The sequence below is a fragment of the Blennius ocellaris genome (genome assembly GCF_963422515.1).
Source record: "Blennius ocellaris genome assembly, chromosome: 1".
NCBI lineage: Eukaryota > Metazoa > Chordata > Actinopteri > Blenniiformes > Blenniidae > Blennius > Blennius ocellaris.
Window position 1 is genome coordinate 19,844,396 of NC_137650.1, and position 21,102 is coordinate 19,865,497.

At 40.5% G+C, this 21,102-nt stretch overlaps 2 protein-coding genes across 2 annotated transcripts; both read right to left on the reverse strand.

Annotated features, from left to right (window-relative positions):
* Positions 1 to 1,734: 1,734 nt before the first annotated feature.
* On the reverse strand, positions 1,735 to 10,824 carry LOC308149155 (hexokinase HKDC1-like; the record flags this gene model as incomplete). The annotated part of the gene is made up of 21 exons (XM_080520825.1): positions 1,735 to 1,867; positions 2,141 to 2,286; positions 3,003 to 3,090; positions 3,690 to 3,845; positions 3,958 to 4,109; positions 4,209 to 4,318; positions 4,540 to 4,639; positions 4,767 to 4,862; positions 5,024 to 5,143; positions 5,247 to 5,395; positions 5,494 to 5,650; positions 5,738 to 5,879; positions 6,886 to 7,119; positions 7,184 to 7,339; positions 7,462 to 7,645; positions 8,206 to 8,305; positions 8,421 to 8,516; positions 8,599 to 8,721; positions 9,030 to 9,187; positions 9,298 to 9,460; positions 10,762 to 10,824. 21 exons carry the CDS (start codon positions 10,822 to 10,824, stop codon positions 1,735 to 1,737), a joined length of 2,826 nt encoding a protein of 941 aa, XP_080376951.1.
* Positions 10,825 to 11,385: 561 nt separating this feature from the next.
* supv3l1 (SUV3-like helicase) lies at positions 11,386 to 19,465 on the reverse strand. Its single transcript, XM_080497312.1, has 16 exons — positions 19,131 to 19,465; positions 18,957 to 19,034; positions 18,373 to 18,477; positions 18,184 to 18,298; positions 17,243 to 17,411; positions 16,887 to 16,998; positions 16,479 to 16,556; positions 16,289 to 16,380; positions 16,030 to 16,210; positions 15,752 to 15,845; positions 14,528 to 14,647; positions 14,324 to 14,423; positions 14,160 to 14,240; positions 13,751 to 13,927; positions 13,063 to 13,211; positions 11,386 to 12,661 (listed from the first exon to the last, which is right to left on the reverse strand). Exons 1-16 carry the CDS (start codon positions 19,408 to 19,410, stop codon positions 12,274 to 12,276), a joined length of 2,319 nt encoding a protein of 772 aa, XP_080353438.1. The 5' UTR covers positions 19,411 to 19,465; the 3' UTR covers positions 11,386 to 12,273.
* Between the last annotated feature and the right edge of the window lie 1,637 nt (positions 19,466 to 21,102).

Below are 21,102 nucleotides of genomic sequence, written 5' to 3' on the forward strand. Positions count from 1 at the left end.
GTGAAACTTTGAGGTAATTTAGTGGGTTATTTTAGGTTTTGACTAGTCTAGCTTTCAGACAGACGGATAGAGACACAGACAACTGGGCAGAACTCCAACTTGAGGGATAATGCAGCTAGACAAGGTTACTGAAATTGCACACAGGGGCAGAGCGGCATTCACGAGCACAGTGTGTTAGTCTACAGCACCAAACAGAATGCTGCTTGTATTTGTTGTTGGGAAATGTGCTGAGCAGCGTTCCAAGCCTCTTCTTGACCTCCGTCAATTCTGACAAACAGCTGACTAAACACCCACAAAAACACACGCGCGCACACACTTGAGGGAGCCTTGTGTCTCATTGAGCATAACCACATTCCATCTATTTTCTAGAAACGTCAACCTATCCCCTACCATCACTGAAACAGCAGAAATCCACCATCGCCTGAGTCTGGTTCTGCAAAACAGTTATTTCTGTTAAATGGAGTTTATCCTCTATCGCCTCTATCGCGTTTGCTAATGTGGAATTGTTGAGTTCTTCTTTGTTAAAAGTACTGTCAGATGATTTTGTTATATTTGGCGCAACAAAAATAAAATTGAATTGAGTTGAAGGACCTCACGGTGGCACAGTGGTTGGTATTCTCTTTTGTGAGATGATTTAGTTTGTATGTTCTATCCACGTTTCCCCCAAACATGCATGCAGGTCAATTGGTCAACCTAAATTGTCCACAGGTGTGAATGTGAATGTGTGAATGTTTGCCCTGCGATGGACAATCAAAGTTTCCAGGGTGACTCCTGCCCATCACCCATACTCAGCTGGGATTGACTCCAATCGATCTTGCATATTGTTTGAATATGCCTCCAAACTAATAAATGTACATAGCTGACAATTGTACAATACCTGAATCCATTTGTGGTATTAAACATGACAATAGTTGCTGCAGCTGGTTTCCTGATGATACCATAATAATGCATTTAATTTGTAATGCACTTTTCACTTAAAAATCTCAAAGTGCAATAAAAAATAGACAACTACACTCACTCAGGTTTTCAAACTTTATGGTAATTTCTTTTTGCTAATAAAGCATCATATTGGCCAGAGGTGCTCACCAGCATGAAGCCAAGCTTTAAACTGGGATACTTTTAACACTAGAAGTGATCTGATAAGTGTGGTAACTGTCAATAATATAAAATATAAACCAGTGAAACAATGTGCGTCTTGAGGTGAAAATGTAACCTGTGGTCATCACAAAGGGAGGGAGATTGATGCAGTCATGCAAGAAGAGACTCCCTCCCCCAGCCCAGCCCACGCCCAGGTCTTATGATTGACACTCATTTGTTAGAATATTGTATTTAACGAAATTTTTCATACATATTTCATACATTTGAATTTTTTTTTCTTGTGAATACTCATCTGTAATGTTGACTACTTATTTTTGTAGAAAATGACTTGGCTATGTCGACTACAAGAATGTGAAAATCTGAACATGAACTGCAGTGTAGCATGTCACCCAAAAGAAGTAAAGATGATACAAACTAAATATCTTCTACAAAAATTGTAGAAATCCTGTGAGTAAGTACAACAAGTGATCCTCTAAGGTTTTAGTAAGAATCCATAAATTCAGCTGTCACTATTCAGATATTTATTTGGCGTTCAAAATTAATTACAGCAGCGCAACAATTACAGTTTAGATTCTGAGAATATGCACATCAGCCTAAAACCTCCCAGATGGAGAATTTGTGGCGATCGCGACACTATTAATACAGCACATTCTTGGACAAGGCTGCGATGAGCGCAGCACCTTTCCCGCTGCCCTCCTCTGATGGCAGAAAGGTCACGTCACACTGGGGAGCCAAAACTTGGGTCGTCTCCTGAAGGATTCGAGAGAAACTAGAAAACAAAACATCAAGAAACAAAAAAAACAAAAAAACCCTTTACATTACATTTCATAAACACAATACTGTACCACCATTACCTTTGTCAGTAACTCAGTACTACTGGATCAGTAGAAACTAATTATTGATTAATAAGGACCTCGATAATCAAGCATTAACTGCATATATATTCATAGATGGCTGGAAAGTGTGAACTATATGCAATTCATGTAACAGGCTTTCTGTGACCTGAGCAAAGCTGAATGCACAAATGAACTGGAAGACTCACTGGGGATGTAATTTGTAGAGCGCTCCATCCACTCCGACAGTGATCTTCAGATAGTCAAGTCCTCGGTTCTCTCGGATCTTATCGACGACAGACGCCATTCCTGTCCCACACAGCTGAGCTGCACGGCGTGATATTGCGCCACATACCTATACAACAATGAAAGTCTTTATCGATATTGCAACAGAAGACTGTTGAGGCCACTGTTTGCTGAAACTGACAAAATGCACTACACAAAGCAGTGGAAGAATATTTCACAAAATCAAGCTGTAGTTACAACAGAGAGCATGATTCTGTAGACATGGCTTCAACTTTTAACCTCTTTTTAACATCGGGTTCAATTTTGACACCAGCACAGAAACTAAAAACACATCTGAAAAAAAATGGAATATCACTTAAAATAGTTTTTACATTTATTTCGACACCTACCACCTAAACCACAAAGGTTTAAGCATTTTCAAATTTTGATCTGGATAGTTTTGGTCTTTATTGGTACAAAAGTATGATTAAAAACTCAAAAAACTCAAAATGAAAAACATCTCATCATGATATATTCCAGTAATTTCCGTCATTTATATAAGACATAAGCTAAGAATATAAATTATGAAAAAGGTTTATTTTGATTTTCAGTCATTTATTATATATCTCTAGTTTTTTATCTCCTGAAGAAGCACATGCCATAATCTGAATGTGACTTGTGGAGACTTAGTGATAAAATAAGAATAACAAAGAGAGCACAGCTGCCCTGAACCATTGATTTCAACATTTAAATAAAATTTCACTGGTGAAATATACTGTCTTAGAATCTGCCCTTTAGAACAACCCTCCACCAACACGCATCAGGTGTTGCTTTTCTGTCCTCTACCTCTTTGACAATGATGCTGTCGACACAGGTGCCGTCAAGTCCCAACTGCTTCAGGATCAGTCTGACCTGCAGGAGGGCCAGGCGATCGCTGGAGGAAGACAAAACACAGACTTATGGGAAGGAAAAGTGCAGCTTCAGCCTGACGCCCCATTCTCATTGTGGCGGGACAGACGGTAACAAGGACTTTCATAGTTACAATGTACTGTACCTCCCAAACAAATAGCTCTTAATTAAATGTCATGGATGTCTTCTCAATTTATTCCCCACAAATCAGAAAGTGCAGCAAAAGAAAGCCTTCAGTCCAAATGTTGCACTAAAGCAGCTCAACATTTGTTTGTTTGTTGCAAAATAGTTGCGAGCAGCAAATGTTTGATGAATGTTGGGCCACGTGCCTGAGTCTAAAGAAGAGAGAACCAACAGAAAATAGATGGGACAAAATACTAGCAGAAATAGGCAAACTGGTTCGATGAACTGACAAGCCAGGAGCGATCAAGGGCGATCAGGCTGATCATGTAGGGCAAAGCGCCAGGGTATTTCAAGGCCGACATCAGACATATGAACTATGTACAAGCAGAAACAAACATGAAAAATATGGAACCCTGAGAACAGGGGAACTCAAGTCAACAAAAGGGAACAATAAGCATTTACAGTCAGCACTTAAAAGTGACAAACATGCATCCTTCTGACCTCTCTATCTTTGACAGATATTTAGTCTCAAAGATTCCGGGTGTTTTTAGAGCTTCAGTGACGTATCCTCTGAACAGCAAACCTCTTCTGGTCAGATTCAATAGCACATGTCGGACAATTTCACCTAAATACATCCCACTGGTCAGCTTTTCAAACCTGGACACATCATGAAAACATTTGCTTAAAGCTCCAGCAGAAAGAAAACACAACACGTGAGAATTGGCCACACAGTACAAACGTAAAGTTAAATATCTAATAATATTGTGACCTTTGTTTTCCAGGGTTGATAGAGTTTTGGTCCACCTCAATGTCATTGGGTGTGATGATATCATCCAGAGAGCCGTCATCCCCCAAACCTCCCCATTCTGTGTTTATACACATCTTTGAAAAATCAGCGCCACCATCATGCCCCTCCCCATCCTGCTGAAAACAAAAGCCAAAATATTCCACAAAATGTAGCATGAATACTTTACAAGAATCAATAGAGCCCACTGACAGACTAAACACTGTGAATTTGACCTTCTCATCTCCTTCAAGCATGTCCTGGTCTTCACTTGTTTTTCGAACATTTTCTTTGGTCTTTTCAATGTTCTCCACATCCTCCATGTAACACACATTTGAGCCAGTTCCTGTAAAATACAAGGCACTGCATTTCTGCACAACAGGCATTCAAAATATGGAATATGAGACAAAGCCAACATAATAAAATGGGTAAATACATTGATGCAATCCTTATTATTCAAATCCGAGATTTACCAATATTACTAGAAACCTGCCATTAATTTTAGACCATTAATCTTGAACTCCACCTAGTTTCCATCGGAAAAACGACAATCTGAGAGCTTCTCACCAGCGATCAGAGCAGCTTCACACTGAGGGTCTTCGTAGGCACAGCTCATCATGGTGCCGACTGTGTCATTGACTATGGCCACAATGTCCAAGTCAAACTCCTGCAGGTGAGAGGAAGTGGTGAGGATGAAAGAGTGGTAAAGAGTGTCAAAGAAAAGGACACAGACACTCTCTCTCTCTCTCCTGTGAAAACATTTTATTAAAAAGTTCTACTGTAATGTGGCTCACGTTGCGTCTCCTGATAGCCTCCCGAAGCATGTTGACGACATCATGTCCTTCACAGTTTGTCGCCTTGTAGCCTTTGGTCCAGCTCACCAAAGTGCCCTACAGAACACACACAAGTTCAAAAAAAAAAAAGTCTTGAGAACATTGTTTATTCACTGCAGATGGACCTTTTTACTTTGTCATTTGAAATACTGAGTATAGGAGAACAGAATATGTTCAATATGTCATATGGATGGTTGCAGTATCACACTATTGCTCACTGTATCAAGAGCTGTCTGCTCGCAGGGGAAAGAGAAGGTGAAGCCCGCAGGAAGACGAGTGTTCTTCATCCCCATGTAGTCCAGGAAATCACCAACACATTGTGCCAAGTGGTCAAACAACTAGAGGCGAACAAAAAATACAGACAAAAACCTTGACTGTAAAGAAAATCTTTAAAGTTCATGGCTCATAACCCAGTGCTGTCAGTTCAGTTGTGTCTCTTACCTCCTCTCCAGTTCCCTGCATTATCTCCAGAGGTATCGAGTAGATTTTGTGGTACATCCGTGTGTTTTGTTGCACAGATTTTGTAAAATTCACCAGCATTGCTCTGAAGTTGGTTCCTCCCAAATCTAAAGCAAGGTACTTCCCATGCTCTAGAAAAAAACGAAAACATGACCCACATACATTCAGATACATTGAAGGATGAACAGATCGTTGCGTCAAATCTGTTCATTGTGTACTGGTTCCTGACCTGTGCCATCAGGTGTGCGATACACATAAGAGGGCAACATCTTGACAGCAGAGGACCCTTTGGTCTTCAGGCCCTCCTCCAGCGCCGCCCTCATCCTGGCCTTGACCAGCTGCAGCTGCTCCTGACTCAGTCTGAAGGGGGACAGAGTCTCATCCACCTGGAATAGCCAGGTAGAATGTGTAAGCAGTGATGATTTGGGTAATTGTTGAGGAGTCAACCTGTGAGTACTGAGTAAAACTCTGACCTGTCGCTTTCTTGAAGCCAGACGTTGAGCAACGGCTGTCACCAGGGCGGCACCTTTGCTGCTGCCGCTCTCCGACAGGACAAACCGAACGTGACACTCGGGAAGCAGCTGCCGCACCACCTTGTGGAGACGTTTAGGATACCTGACACAGAGGTGACAGAAAGCTCATCAACAAGATTGATATAATGATTGATATAATGTGTTGACAAGTTAGGGTCCATCATTTAATTTAATTTTAAAGAATATCTGTAAATGTACAATGTGTTTTTTTTTTTTTGTAATAGTCACCTTCAATTTTCAACACAATGAGTTATTAGATTTAATCTCATCCATTTTGGCTGAAACTTAAGAGGTTTTATTATTTTTTATTGGGTCTGTGTTAATAACTGGGGCACTTTTTTTCCAGGAAGTTATGACTCAGATTCACTAAACTTGTTGTGTTTGCATTACTTTAAATATTGTTGAAGATCTGTAGAGCTGTTGTCTCTCTCCTTCCTGCTCACTTATCAGTGCGTTAGTATTACTCAAACCTGCTGACTTTTACCAAACCTTGATTTTCTTTTTTCCTTGATGAAGGACCTCCAGCCAAATGTCTGAATGTAAGTGACATCATAGCAAAAGTGCCTGTGATGTATTTTCAATACATTAGAAATATTTTTGCTAAATTTGATGACTGCTGTGTGCTCCTTTGGGCAGGTTAGTCATTTATTTTAGCTTTTATTGTGGGTGCTTTTTCTTGTTTTCATGGTACAGAAATCTTTTTTTTATTTTTATTAATCCAATTCATCTAATTGGTCTTAATTTTAGTTGAATGTAATTAATAAATTAGCTGTCCCTAATATAACCAGCTCAGCAAAATGAGTCACATTTATCAAATAACGACTTTAATAGCAGCTTCAGTAGTTAACTATGGGCAAAGGGACAGTCTACCCTTGACAGATTCCTAATCCATCACAGAAGAAATACAGAGACATGAACAGTCACAGTTACGGGAAAAACATAATTAAAATGCATGTTTTTGTAGGGTGAGACACATATGGAGAACATGCAAACTCCAGAAAGGCCCAGCCTGAATTTGAAGCACCTTTACTATCTGACACTTTCGTAAAGGAATGTGAGCTTTGGGGAGTGATTCCACTGTAACTCACTGTGGGTGTATCTTGTACACGGTTCCATCCAAACCGACCGTGATCCTCAGCTCCCTCAGATTACGGGTTTTCTTCATCCTGGTCAGGATAGCGACAAGTCCTGCAGCTACAAGGTTTGAGGACCTGAAGGACACTATGGTGCTGATGTGTTGAACAGCAATGCAGTCATCAAGTGACGGCGATAGCTTAAGAGACTCCAGTATCTCTCTGGTATTGTTGAGGCCAGGTTTGTATCTGAAAAAGGCAAATGTTTATACTTCTGTTTTTGGGACATGTCAGTGCAATGAGATTAACTTACTCCTCCATGGATGCCACATGCGCAGTGGTTATCTTCCCTTTGGTCCTCAGCGCATTAGTCACACGTCCATCAAACAATAATCCCAGTTTGGCCATCTTTAAGACAACCAGCCTGACCAGCTCACCCAGATACATCCCGCTCACCATCTTCTCGAAACTACAATCGGGAGAAACCAAGGAAGAAAGAGCAAGACAGAGGGGATTAAGCTTGGCGCTGTGCGGTGCGTGTGATGGCACATTATGTCAAGCCACGAGGGAACGCAAAGCTGTTTTCCTCACGTTTGTTTTCCGGGGTTGGCAGAGCACGCGTCAACTTCCCTGTCAAACTCTGTCATGTAATCATCCAATGCTCCGTCATCTCCAAAGGCTCCCCACTCGGTGTTCACACACATTTGGCCCTCATCTCCCTCCACCAGGTCAACATGACTCAACTGCTCCATGTAGCACGCGTTGGTGCCAGAGCCTGAGCAAAGGGACAAACATTGCTTTGTTACTACTAGCAGATGCTCGAGTTTCTATATTTTATTCAATACAAGGTTTGCTTTGAGATTTTCATTGGAATCATGGAAACACACAACCACAGGCCCTTGTCGTAGGTCTCACAAGATAAACCACTAGAGGGAGCACTGTGTCAAATGCAAAGCAGAAGGCTTGATCTGAAACAATATGTGATCATTTCATTGTTGTGTAGGTAATGATGAACTTAATTATGGTGAAGAAATATGGATTGTTTTCATTTCTCCTAAAAATGTCAAAGTGTATGTTCTGTTTTATTGCATTTTTATCCCCCTTTTTGTGTACTTTGCACAATAAAATCATTGAAAGAACAGATATTAATTTTTACATATACAGAGTTGACCTGGTGTTGGTGCTGGGCAGTTGTCCAGTGCCATTTTGAAATCATTACTAATGATACATTAGTCTGTATTATTCATGCTGAATTGTTGCTTGAGCTGGAAGACTGGAAGCCACAAACTGCAGAGACAATTAAAAAAAAAAAAAAAAAAGAATAACTGTACTTACCGATGATAACTCCAACTTCACAGTTCTGGTCATCAAAGCCACAAGTCATCATGGTCGCCACGGTGTCGTTCACCATAGCTAAGACTTCCATGTCCATGCCCTGCAGGGAAAATTGCAGAGAGGCTAGCAATAAAGAGCAGTATTATCTGAGAAGGGAGTCTGATAGATTCAGATTGGTATATGTCAACACATATTGTAGTACGGTGTCATTATACCCCCGCTCTGTCAATAGCCTGTCGGAGGGCGTCCACCACATCTTTACCCTGAAGACCACGGACTCTGTAGTTCTTAGTCCAGCCTAATAAGAATCCCTACAGCGAGAAAGCGGTTGGTCAGGATCTTTCAGCAGTTTCAAAGATGTATAAACAACTAGTTGGATGGAGAGTGTCACACCTGATCCAAAGCGGGCTGTTCACAGGGAAATGAAAAGGTAAAAGCCAGAGGATGTTTCTTCTCTGTGTTGATATTCTTCTCATGCAGGAAGTCTTTAAGAGACTCTGAGATGTGATCAAACAACTAAAGAGTCAGACACACAGAGAGAAGACAAGTCGGAAATGTCTCATTTCCTTTAATGTGGAACTACCGTCAAACTATATACATATATACACACACACACTGTATATATATATATATATATATATATATATATATATATATATATATATATATATATATATATACATACATATACACAGTACAGTGTGTGTGTGTGTGTATATATATATATATATATATATATATATATATATATATATATATATATATATATATATATACAGTAGAGAGAAGAGTAGTATATATATATATATATTTTTTTTTTTTACCTCTGTTCCTCTACCATTCAACACTTCCCTTGGTATTGGGTAGGTCTTCTCCTCTATCTCCACTCCTCCCTTTTTAATCCCCTTGTCTTCTCTCACTTTAACTTGGAGAACCTTAAACTTAGAGCCTCCCAGATCCAGAGCCAGAAACTGTCCTTTCTCTGTGGACAGAATACATGAAAAATCAGTTAGCTTTTTTTTCTTTTTTCCCCCTGAAATTTTGTGGTGACATGACAAGTCTTTAAACAGTGTTTTAAAATTCATGCACAACCTGATCCATCAGGAGTGGAGCAGACATGTGTTGGCAGCATCTTCACTGCTGCAGCGGCATTACTTTCCCTAGAAAGACCCTTATTCATTTCAGCCTGGAAACGGGCTGATATGTCACTGAGCTGTTCATCATTGAGACGCATTGCATGCAGGAACCTGTCCACCTAAAAAAAACAAAAACAGAAAAAGACAAACAGGTGAGTGTCAGAGAAGAGGGAGAACAAATGGATCGTAGCTGGATGGGTCAGATGTGAGTGTGAGTGCGCATGTTCTATCTGTGGATGCGTGGGTTTTCTCCAGGTAGTCTGAGCTCCTCACAGGAAAGAAAAAAGAAAAAAAAAACATTCATGCTGATTGGTAATTCCAAAAAGCATGTAAGTGTGTCTGTGTTTGGTGGTGTTCTGTCCAGGGTGTATCCTGCCTTTTTGTCCCAAATTCGGGATCCGGTCCAGATAAAGTCACACAGAAGATGGATGAGAAACTGAATGACACTAAATTGATTGTCATTTTCTGTTCAACATCTTATCTGTATCATATGGCTGTCCTTTTGCTTTTATAGTTATCGCTGTGAAATAGCAAATAACTCCTTTAATCTGTGTGCGTCTGTCCTTTGCTTTGACACACAGTCTCTTTACCTCCGTCTCTCACCAGCAGGAGTTTGACTTGGACATTGTGGCGACAGTCAGTGACACTGTTGGTGCCATGATGAAGCTAAAGTTCAGCCACACCCTCCACGCTGAACATTCAGCCGTAGTCTCTGTCAGTTTCACGCTCTTTGGACACTGTCCAACAGCGCCGTGTCCGAGAAACATTTTACTTGCGCTTGACTGGGAGTGCCAATGTGTGTGTTGATCCAGTCTGCACTGAGGTGTGGGGAATGATGTTAATCATTGCACGAGAAAGCACAAATGGTGTCTTAGTAACAAATTACCAAGGGATCATCTCATTACAGTAATAGCTACAACTCGACACTTTTAGATGCATGCACGTGTACAAATTGCAGAAATGTCACAATAAAAGAAAGAAAAAGCTAATTATGGATAATAAAAAACTTGTTTTGATGGTGCTATAACAGGCAATTGTAAATCTTTTATTTGAAACTTCCATTTTCAATAGAATTCGGCCCCTTTTATCTTTTTATATGCTCTCTTCAAGCCACCTCGGCCAGTGTTTTCTCGCCAATAATAATTTTCGATCCGTTTGACTGCTTGTTCGTGTTTGTTTGCTCATCTCCTCCGTCTCACCTGACCTTTTGTTTGTGTTTTTACTGTAAAATACTTTGTGCAACATGTGTTCTGAAAAGTATTATATAAAGTTATTACATGAGCAGCTTCCTTCTAAGATGGCGTGCTTCACACTAACACAAGTTCAGATGCTTTTGAATATATGGCAGAAATCATTTTCGCCACAAGTAGTGACAAAGTATTTAAAGCAATTTTAAGATGAGTTCTCATAGAACTCCTACCTTTTTGGTGGGGTCCTCCTGTAGTTTGGAGAAGAAAAAGGAAACAAGGTGAACGGCCAACATCTTGATCCACAAACCAGAGAAACCCTCCAGATGCTAAAATAAAACTAATAAATCGCTTTCCAAAGTAACATCAGTGTTCAAACAGAAACACGTTCCATCTTCACGAATGCAAGGCCACCAAGTGTTTTCTCCTTCCAGTTGCTCTCTAGTATTATTTCAATCTTTTGTTTTACTGACTCTGAGCTCACCGAGTGCAGAAAACCTCTGTACCAACTAAATCATTAACAGTAGGCCAAACCCCCTTTCTTTCCCCGTTGTCATCCAGACTCTTACCTAATGGCCCATCCCTGACTTCTGTTCACGTTATTCAGTCCTTTTTAGCATAAACCCTCAATAAACTCAGCAGAATCTTCTAACTATTAGCAGTTTCTGTCTGATCCACGAGGACAATAATGAAGTTTATATAATGTTCATGAAGTACAAAAATGAATAAACAATGTATAATACTGATGGGAAGTAACATGCGCAAAATATTATACAGATGAAATCAACAGTTTAAAGAGCTTTTATTTACAAATCTCCCCATCTTCTAAAAAATATAGAATTACATTTTAGGTGCTGCACTCAATTCAATCTGTTCTGCAAATAGGCCAATGCACCACAAAGACAGACTCAGGTGTATATCAAAAAAATCTGGACGCTATTGAAAAGTAAATCCACACTTATAAATATGTCATATAAACCGACAGTTCTATGCCTGTGAAACATTTCTTGAGAAGCAGCTGTGTTCTGCTGCCTGAAACGGGAAAACCAAAAGCAGACAGACTGACAGAGGCTTTATAAAAATGTGTATTTCTGACAAACTTTGACCCTTCATTTGAGTACTAGAAAAGACGAGGTGGTGTAATCGCACATTTGTCATGATGACTCGTCACAACAGGCTGACTTCCTTTGACCCCCGATAGCTGATTGATACTTTGAGACTTTCAAACGAGTTTCCAAAGCATTTCTCTTAGAGAGACTGAAATTGGAGTTCGACTGAGCAGAATCATGAGAATTCCCCCAAAAAAGAAGTCATTGAGAAGTTCAGTTTGTCTATTTTATGTGTAAAATGAAAAAAAAAAAGAAAAAAAAAGAGAGTAATACCTGCAAACTCAAAGTAACACAGAAACAAAATGCAAAAACCCAAACAAGTGGCCGTTGCTCAGTGAAGAGGATCGTCTTCCAGATGCAAGACTGGCTGATCCCTCGTCTTGCCCTGTACACACGTCAAAGTATGTAAAGTCACAGTCAACATAAATGACCCGAATAAAACCCTCCAGCCGTTTCCAGCTGCATTTCATTTCAGCAGAAGCTGAAAGCTGACTTGCTATACTTACAGTGATGAAATAAGTGGAGATGTCACTATTTTTCTTGTTTCAAATGGTGGTTAATCATAAGCACATGCTTTCTAAGGCTTCCGTCAGCAGTTATCATCAGAACAGAACTGCTCTTGCACAGTGACCATCCTCATCGCTTCTTTTTCTTTTTCCCTTTCCCGTTGTTGTCATTGTCATGGTCTTTGGACCATTCCTTCTGCAGTTGATGGAGCAACCCAGGGGTCAACAGCCCGTCTTTTATGAGGCGGCTCGCCAGAGAGTTGTCCATCATCTCTCCTGAGCCTCTCTGTTCTCCCTCGTGTCTGGTTCTGCGAGTAAAACCAGTGCCGGCGATGCGGTGACTGCCGAGGGTCTGTCCACGTCTGTTGCCCTGTTTCTGGAGTGGGTCTGTTATGGTTGGGTCAGTGTTTTTGATGAGGCGGGTGATATTTCTGACGCCCTCTTGAATGATGTCGTCCAGTTCCCGCTGGACACTGCGAATCAGACCCGTATCTGGAAACATGTCCATGAAACGATAGCTATGGAAAGAGACGGCAATAGATGGCAGTCAGGACCAAGACAGACTTTTCTTCAACAAAAAAAAGAACAAAACAAAGCAAAACAAAACATATAATGTTACTCTGTGGAGTAATCCATACAATAGGGATAACGACTAACCACTGAAGACAAAAACCAACTTGTACAGAGTCAGACTGGCAACATTTTAGATCATTTACACATCAATTAAATATGATCAATATAATACTGAATATTATATTTGAATAAATTTTTGCCTATTTTCAGTGATTTGTTAAATCGACTTGATTCTGGTTCTTTAAGACCCACATATGCAACATTATTTCAAAAGTGTTCACGGTGAGCAGTGTGCTTCCAAACACTCAGAGATGTGGGAACTTGAGGTTGAGGGACATGAGGTTACCTCAGCCACAGGTACAGATCCAACACATCATGGACGGCCTCCAAGTGAACCAAATCCTTGATGTTCTTGGGAGGAGACAGAGGCCAGCTGACATGGCGACAGACCCAGTCAAATGTCAGAGGTTCATCTCGACTGAATTGACGGGCGAACTGAGAGAGAGAGAGAGCGAGAGAGAGAGAGAGAGATGAACACGGTTTGATATTTTTTCATGTTTTCTTTCGTTTCCCTCCGGGATGACTAAAGTATTTCTATTCTATTCTGTTCTGTTGTGTTTATGACCGACCGTGAGCCTTCCTCCACATCAATGATAACCGAGATCCGGCCCTGAATTTCAAAGGTTACTGATTGATGGCAGCTTGATTCTGTTGCTAATCAGCGTGCTATAACCATAAACTGAGAGCTCATGGGTACACCATCTATACAATCATAAATCCCCTCCACTGGGCATAGATTCTTAAAAACTGACTGCAATTCCTCTCTTGTCTCATAATGGAACAAACTTAGTATGAAGGTAAGGAGTGAATGTGACTAAATGTAAGTGACGACAGCTCCAATTGAATTTTAATTCCTCACGTCAACCCTTTTTTTAAGTTTTTGTTTTTTTTATTTAAGAGTAAATCTTTTGTATCTCTTACATCTAGTTTATTCATTTCTTTGCTCATTTACATCTGTCTCTCCTCACTCTTACCTTCAGGAAGGACGTGCATACAAAAGGTTGTTTTTTGTTGATTGGAGCCGTGCAGAAAACATAGCGTGACCGCAGGTTAAGCGGAATATGCTGAATCATATCAGCCAGAAACTTGAAGTCATCGATGTTGCAGACAAAATAGAGGCCGTCTACTTGAGAAAGGCTGACAAATATGTCCTGGTGGAAACAAAGAGAGGGACAGGACACGATGGATTATGTTTTTAAACACAGAACTTTAAAGGTCAACAGTCATGATGACAGTCAAGACAGAGAAAATGTCAGAAGTGTGTCGTAGTAAAAACTACATGGGTGTTTGAATTTCAATCACTCGTTTACTTCAATGTGCAAAATAAAAAAAAAAAAAAAAAAAAAAGGTAAGATAAAAAACTAAAAAATTGCAAATACTCACAACCAGGTTGGATAATGTAGCATCGGGCAAGTGATACGCAAACATCTCGATTTGCTCTGCAGTTGGATGCAGACCTGCAGTCTAAGACAAAGATGGAGAAATTAACATGAACATTTATGTACCCGTCATACTGATTCATGTGGGATTTTGTAGTAAATGATCACCTCGATGGCGTCTACAGAGTGGCTGAGTATTTCCTTTAAGACGGGCAGGTCATCTCTGTGCATCGTCGTAACTTCTCCCTCTTTAAACTTGGAAGAGAACCTGTGACGGGTAGCCGAGGAATTGAGATAAAGAAAAGAAAAAAATCGGACAAAACTTGAAATGGCCGTTTCTTCTTCTTTTCACTGTGGACAAAGACGACTGACCTTCCAGCACGGCCGGAGATCTGCAGAGCCTGAGACGTGCTGATGGTCTCCATCTGCTTCTCTCCTTTCTCGTTCACGTTGGGTTTTATGAGACTGTTAAAGATGATACGCTTTATGCTTCTGCACAGAACAAAGGAGAGAAAAAGTCACATAGATAAATAGTAAATTGACTTCACTCACACAATGCTTGTCAACTGTGTGAGCAGTCCCAAAGCACTTTACACTGCAGACATGCAAGGAGCTGAAATTCCATTGGAAGCAATTTGGGCTTCAGTGACTTGCTCAAGGACGCTTCGGCATGTGGACAGGCGGAGATGGGAATCCACCAGCAACCTTCCCGATTGGGAGACAACCGCTCGACCAACCGAGCCATGAGTGCTCGACAGGAGAGGATCATCAGCCTGAAAATTAGCTATGCAATAGCCTCTACATTCGGCATGTGCAACTGGTGGCCCAAAGGCTACATGGAGCCTCCAACCTCCATTCTTTGGTGTCCGAAACTCATTTTTAGGGACCTCGCCAACGGCTGGGCCCTAGGCCCAGCCAACGGCAGGTCTCTTTTTTATTACTGGTTTCACAGATTCTGAAAGAAGTGAACTCATGTTACCTACATATGATTTACATAATTATTCAATAGCTGCCAGTGTATACATAAAATATTAGCCATAAGTTGGATATCTTTCCCCACCGTTTGGCCTTCTGGAATTGAGTGGATTTAGTTTTTTTATGCTCCCTGCAAGGACTACAATTGTCATATTATGCCTTCTAACATAGGTTTGTATTTCCTGCCTTCGAGTGGGCAGTTAGTAAATTCTACAATCGTGTGAAAGAAATGAGGAATACAGTTCACAGTAAAAACATACATGTCTAAATAAAGTTAAAATATTACAAACATTTCTGCATCGCAACAAATCATAAAATGAGGTCCATTTGTAATATCCTCATAGTAATTTATGTGGGTAAAAGGTAAGGATGCACCGGTCCACATTTTTTTCACTTCCAATCCATTCAGGAAAATCTATTCAACATTTTGCAGCCAGCCAGCAGAGCAGCCGGCAGGGAATCTCTTGAGCCATTTCAGCAATAGTAAAGCAGAGACGAGGTTCAGGGATCAGAAATCTTTGATCCCTGAATTCTGTTGGTATCAGAACCCAATACCAATACCGTATGGGATTGGCCCCATAACTAGCAGAAAGAAATGACGTTTGCTATGTTTGTACTTACAGGTTAAGGCCCATGCCAATAGCATCTGTTGCAACGAGTATCTTACAGGGGTCATCGGGGTCATTGAACTTCTTGGCCTGAGACAGTTTGGTGCCTGTTAATCACAGAACAACCAAGCATCAACTTATGATACAGTTTGTAAACAAAGATAAAATTCCAAATGGTTTTTAATTTTCATTTGATAATAGATTTGAAACGATCACGATCGGATGAGACAGACCGAGGGCCATCTTCACCACTCTGCACAAACCAAACAAACAATTGTGTGGCAAGTATACCTGGAGGCAAACTCCCATAAATGACTGCACATTCTTGTCCTCTGGCCTCAATCTGCCTGCTCAGAGAGTAGATGTCATTTTTGCTGAAGCACACGATGCAGTCCCCGGGTCTCAGGTTGTCCAAAGACTCCACTGCCTGATCCAGGATGGAGAACGGGGTTAAGCGCTGGTAGGTGTGGACCTGGAAGGAAGGAAAACGGGGGATAAGAGGAGAGACAATCATCCAGGACAACCGTCACCCTGTGACGTGCAGGCTCACCTCCACCTCCTCTCCTGTGGTGAACATCAGCTCTCTGATGAAGTCGACGGCTGCTGGTTCCCCACAGACGTGGATCTCATCCGCGCAGAGGCCTACACAAACACATAGTGGCGAGAGAATATTTCTTATTATGGATCTGATTAGGAGGACGATATATTGAGTATATCCTGCATGTGGTTTTGTTACAAACCCAGCAGCGCTCTGGTCCAGGCCCAGCCTCTGGAAGGGTCGCGGATCATTTGGATTTCATCGATGACAGCCACCTCATCTATCGAGGCATAAAAATATAAACGGCGGTAAATGTAAATCCTTGTATCGATTAAAAAAAAAAAAGTTAAACATACACCATAGTGTACTTCGTTCTACAAGCTGTCATGATTGTGAAAAGTCTTCATGTGAGAAAACTGCAATGTCACATTAAAAACACATTACTCCCTCATCCTGACATAGAACCAATACGTGGAGACTCAACAGTTCTCACAACAGAGATACTTGGCACAACAACTACAACATCAAAGAATATCATTCAATGTCTTTCATTAGCAATTGCCAAAACCTCATTATACACTATTTCATCTCGTATGCCGAGTTCACTCACAAGGTGTGTTGACACTGCACATCTCGATGGTGCAGGCCACATGACCAGCTGCTCGACCCTCCAGGTCCACAAAGGTCCTCTCCTCTCCAGTAACCAGGTCACAAGGCACGCCCTGACAGAGCCCAGCGCAAGAATAAGATTGTTGATAAAAGAGCGACATTGATTTATCAATCTTGTGTTTTCTGTGCCATTTCACATATTGTGTGTGCTTTCATGGTAATAGAATGTAGAGCCACTGCCTTTAAAGTGACGAAGAGCTTCGTACTTCATGAGGCATAAATGAACTGGATCTTTTTTTCTATAAAAAAATTTAATAAAACCTACAACGTAATGTCCAGCAGTCAAAAGAAACGTACAGCATTGTTGCTCTTTTCAAAGATTTCATGCGCCAGCAGCTTGAGAGGTCCACAGTAGACTCCAGACTTGGCAGCCAGGTAGCGCTGGATTGCGTGATACGTTTTACCGCTGTTGGTGGGCCCGGCATGGAAAATAACCTTCCTCTGGACGGCTCGAGCCTCAGGGTACCTGAGAAACACACATACTGACTTCAATATTACAGAGTGTACAGATTCCTTTTTTTTTTTTTCCTTCCAGATGTCTTCCCATTTACTATTTTACTGAAAGTTTTCTCTATTTTTAACCCTCTTATGACTGAAATTATATCTATGCTGCCTAGAATTTTTTTGTTTTAATGGCCACAGAATTGTCAACAAATCTAAATTGAGTGTTTGTGCTCCTTTTGAAGATAATTTGAACTCCTTTTAATATCTGGCAGTTCTCTAATATTAACTGCAACTGGATGTCGATGCTTTGGGAGACCCGGCATCCGCGATGATGACTACTGAATACGTTTGATCTATTTCTCTGCCATCACAACTGGCCAACAAGTGTGGTTATGAGAAGTGTGCACGCAAAGGTCTGTCAGCTGTATCGGGATAGGAATAATCATTCACCATCAAAAATTTTAAAATAAAATAGGACCTTAAATATGCTTGATGCAGGTGCGGCATGTAAAGCATTAGCTGTAATCCATAGTGACAAGAAAAGTTCAACCATCCTCAGCCAACAAAGAAGGAGATGATGACAAAGAAACATAGTTAGAACTAAATGAATGAGAGACTGAAGTTCAACACACTTAAGAACGAAAATTAAGAGTAAACGTTTTATAAAATATTAGGCTCAGGTTTCAGGATGCAGTAGCCCCACAGAATGACATCCCAGCAGGGCAACCTGATGGATCCCAGCCGGGCTTCAGGATGATGTTACATTTTACGTAGAGTGACGCTGATAAACGTACCAATTTGCCGGGACTCTGAGGTCAGAGATCTTTCTCAGGTCTTCCATGCAGTCCAACATGGGGAAAATATGCTTGGCGTGACGCATGAAGTATGGATAGATGTCATCCACATGACCTTTAAAATAGCAGACAGACTACGGTTAATGGCGTTTCATCAAAGAACGACAACTTTTCACGAACCCGACTGACCTGCTCCACAGCAGATGTCGCTGAGGATGATGTGCAGATCAGCGGGGAGCGACATCTCGAGGACAAACTTCCTGAAGCTGATGAAGGCCTGATGAAACAGACGAGCTGCTTCCGCAGAGAAAAACAATTTACTCAAAAACATCCATGCACATACTTGTTTCAAACAGATGCCAACACGATCATTTCTAATGACAGGTAATCGAGAGAGCTTTCAGTCATGCACCGAAGCTGCTCTGGCTTACTGATCATAGTTAATGATGGGACAATATAATGTTTTCACACAGTCAGTTTGTGTCAGATCTGTTACTCCTTGACTGGGGAATCATTGTGATGATTTATAATTATAAATTCATCTATGTTGTCCCACTATTCCAGGCAAAACATAAAATGATGTATATATACACTGTTCATCGTTTACGTCATACTATATGTGTTTTAGTTATTTTTGTAAAGTGCAGTTGTTGCCTCTTTTGGGGAGAATTGTAGTTCTGTAATGGGAGTCCAGCATTCCAGTATAATTGATGGCAATGAATGTAAAGACAAATACACCGTCTTTAAGGCACATAGAGGATGTAGTTTCTCACCGTCCAGGCCTTGATCTGCTGCCAGCTTCTGCATCTCCTTCCTTTTATAAAACCGGTTCAATAGTTTAAGCAGTTCATCTGAAAGACAAGAGCGTAGAAGAGAAGTGAAAATCCAGTAATGTGACACGCAGGTCAAGTCGGAGGAGTTACGTGATTCTGAACTCTAAAACTCACTTTTATCGAGCGCATGGGTCAACTCGGCTCCCACAGCCGCGTCCGCAGTGCTGTCGCTCTTCAGAGACAAGGGGACGAACAACGAGGTGTCTGGAGGTTTGGGAGTGGAGCTGTTGGAGGACACATTCCTGCTGCAGACCACCGGAGCCGTCCAGTGCGGTGCCAGTGGTGAACTGGACGCAGGAGACACATGACAACCGCCGGTGGAGGAGCAAGCCGCCCGGGGGTGAATGTGGCGCCGGAGCCGAGAAAGCAGGTACAAGCAGCGGTTTACAGACATCACTGCGTCGGCCGGGCGAGCAGCGTCTGTAGGTAAGCTTCGGTAAACTCGTGGTTATTCTCGATTCATGGTGTTAATTCGAGTCGAACTATGTTGATCACCAGATTCAGAGGACGGTCAACACACTCCTCTTCCTGCAACGTGCAGTAGGACCAGCTCTCCTGGGCTTACTACAAATGTGCCTGTCTAAAAGAAGTACAAAAAATTTAAGTTTCTGTCAATTTCGAATATAAAGCTCCTGTTTGATTAATAATATACTCATATATTAATTAGATAAACTGACTACTGTCTTTTTAAGAATTAATGTGAACAAAATTAATCCAATTATAGTAAGGCAAAAATAATTCCTCGCCAGTACGGCTTTTCAAAGATCGTCTACGATAAAGCTGGTTATCACTCTCGCTCTCATATCGAGTCGAATTTTAATTATCGTGGGTGAACAACAGACGCAGTGATGAAATTGAATGAAACGATCTCTGTAGGGCACTCACAATGTAAGGTTATCAAAGGTCGTGCCCTCAAGTTGTTTACGAAAAAGATCTTTACATGAAATAAAAAGCATATGGGTGAAAGGTCATAAACTGAGAAAATCAGGTGAACAGCTGTGGCTGAAGACAAAGTGCTTCACATAAAAGACAAAAATAAAAATACAGAAAAAACAAACTATAAGATTGGCAACAATAAAACCAAGGATGGAACGGTCTGGATAAAGCTTTAAAATGTTCCAGTTCTATTCACACATTAAAAAAAACAACAACTTTAAGACCAATGTCATAGAAAAATATATTGCTCTGGAATAAACATCAGGAATATTAATGATATGACCAATTATAGTAATAATAACAAACCTATATAGTAATAGTAGTATTATAATATGATAGCATATAAATACTAATGGGAATATAAGTGTAATTGTTAGTGTTTTATAAACGGTATACTTGTACAGCTATAATTTGACATGTGTATACATGTTTATTTACAATATAGTGTGTTTACTTGTATAAATGAAATGTATTATTATGTTTTTCACTTTAGAGATGAAGCTTGGTTCAGAGTCTGATGTCTTGTGGTCTTGGTACATCTTATATTTTGATTTGTTAATAGGGTTCGGTGAAATAAGTGTTTAACTTCAGCCTAAACCCTTTCGGTTTGTAATATTGGAAGTCTTTGGAAGAAAAAATGATCTTGCTCATTTTTATTTTGTTGAACACTGACCAAAGAAATCAATCAATAAAAAAATATGAGTAATCATCTTAATGACATAAATTCTGCCTGTTTTGTATTTTTCTTTCACAGAAGTTAACTTTTTTCCAGGCAAAGGAAAGATCACTTGTACTTTTGCAAAACTTTCTTGAGAATAAATAACATTTCAAGTAGTGAGACTGTTTCAAGAAAAGAAATAACACAATAAAGACATTTTTAAGAATTGCGTTAGCAAAGCCTTCCCATAAAACAAGAAATACCACAGTGGTTCCAAATGTCAATCATTAATTAATACATAAGAATTCACAAAGCGTTTTGATCCAAGTTTTATCAACGTGCATATGATCATGTTCCATTGGAGAAAAATGCAGGAAACCAATTTTATGCGTCTTTTTTTTTTTTGTATTTATAAGTGCATAGAAACTATGAAACTCAAAAAGCTGTTGTATGGAGATTCAGTTGTTATACATATTCAGAGTCGATGGACGA

Coding starts and splice junctions, on each gene's coding strand:
- supv3l1 (XM_080497312.1), bottom strand. CDS start 19,410: ATGTCTGTAAACCGCTGCTTGTACCTGCTTTCTCGGCTCCGGCGCCAC. Junction 14,648..15,751: donor ATTGGCATGGGCCTTAACCT/GTAAGTACAAAC, acceptor TGTTCTGTGCAG/AAGCATAAAGCGTATCATCT. Junction 12,662..13,062: donor GATCTGTACCTGTGGCTGAG/GTAACCTCATGT, acceptor CTCTTTCCATAG/CTATCGTTTCATGGACATGT.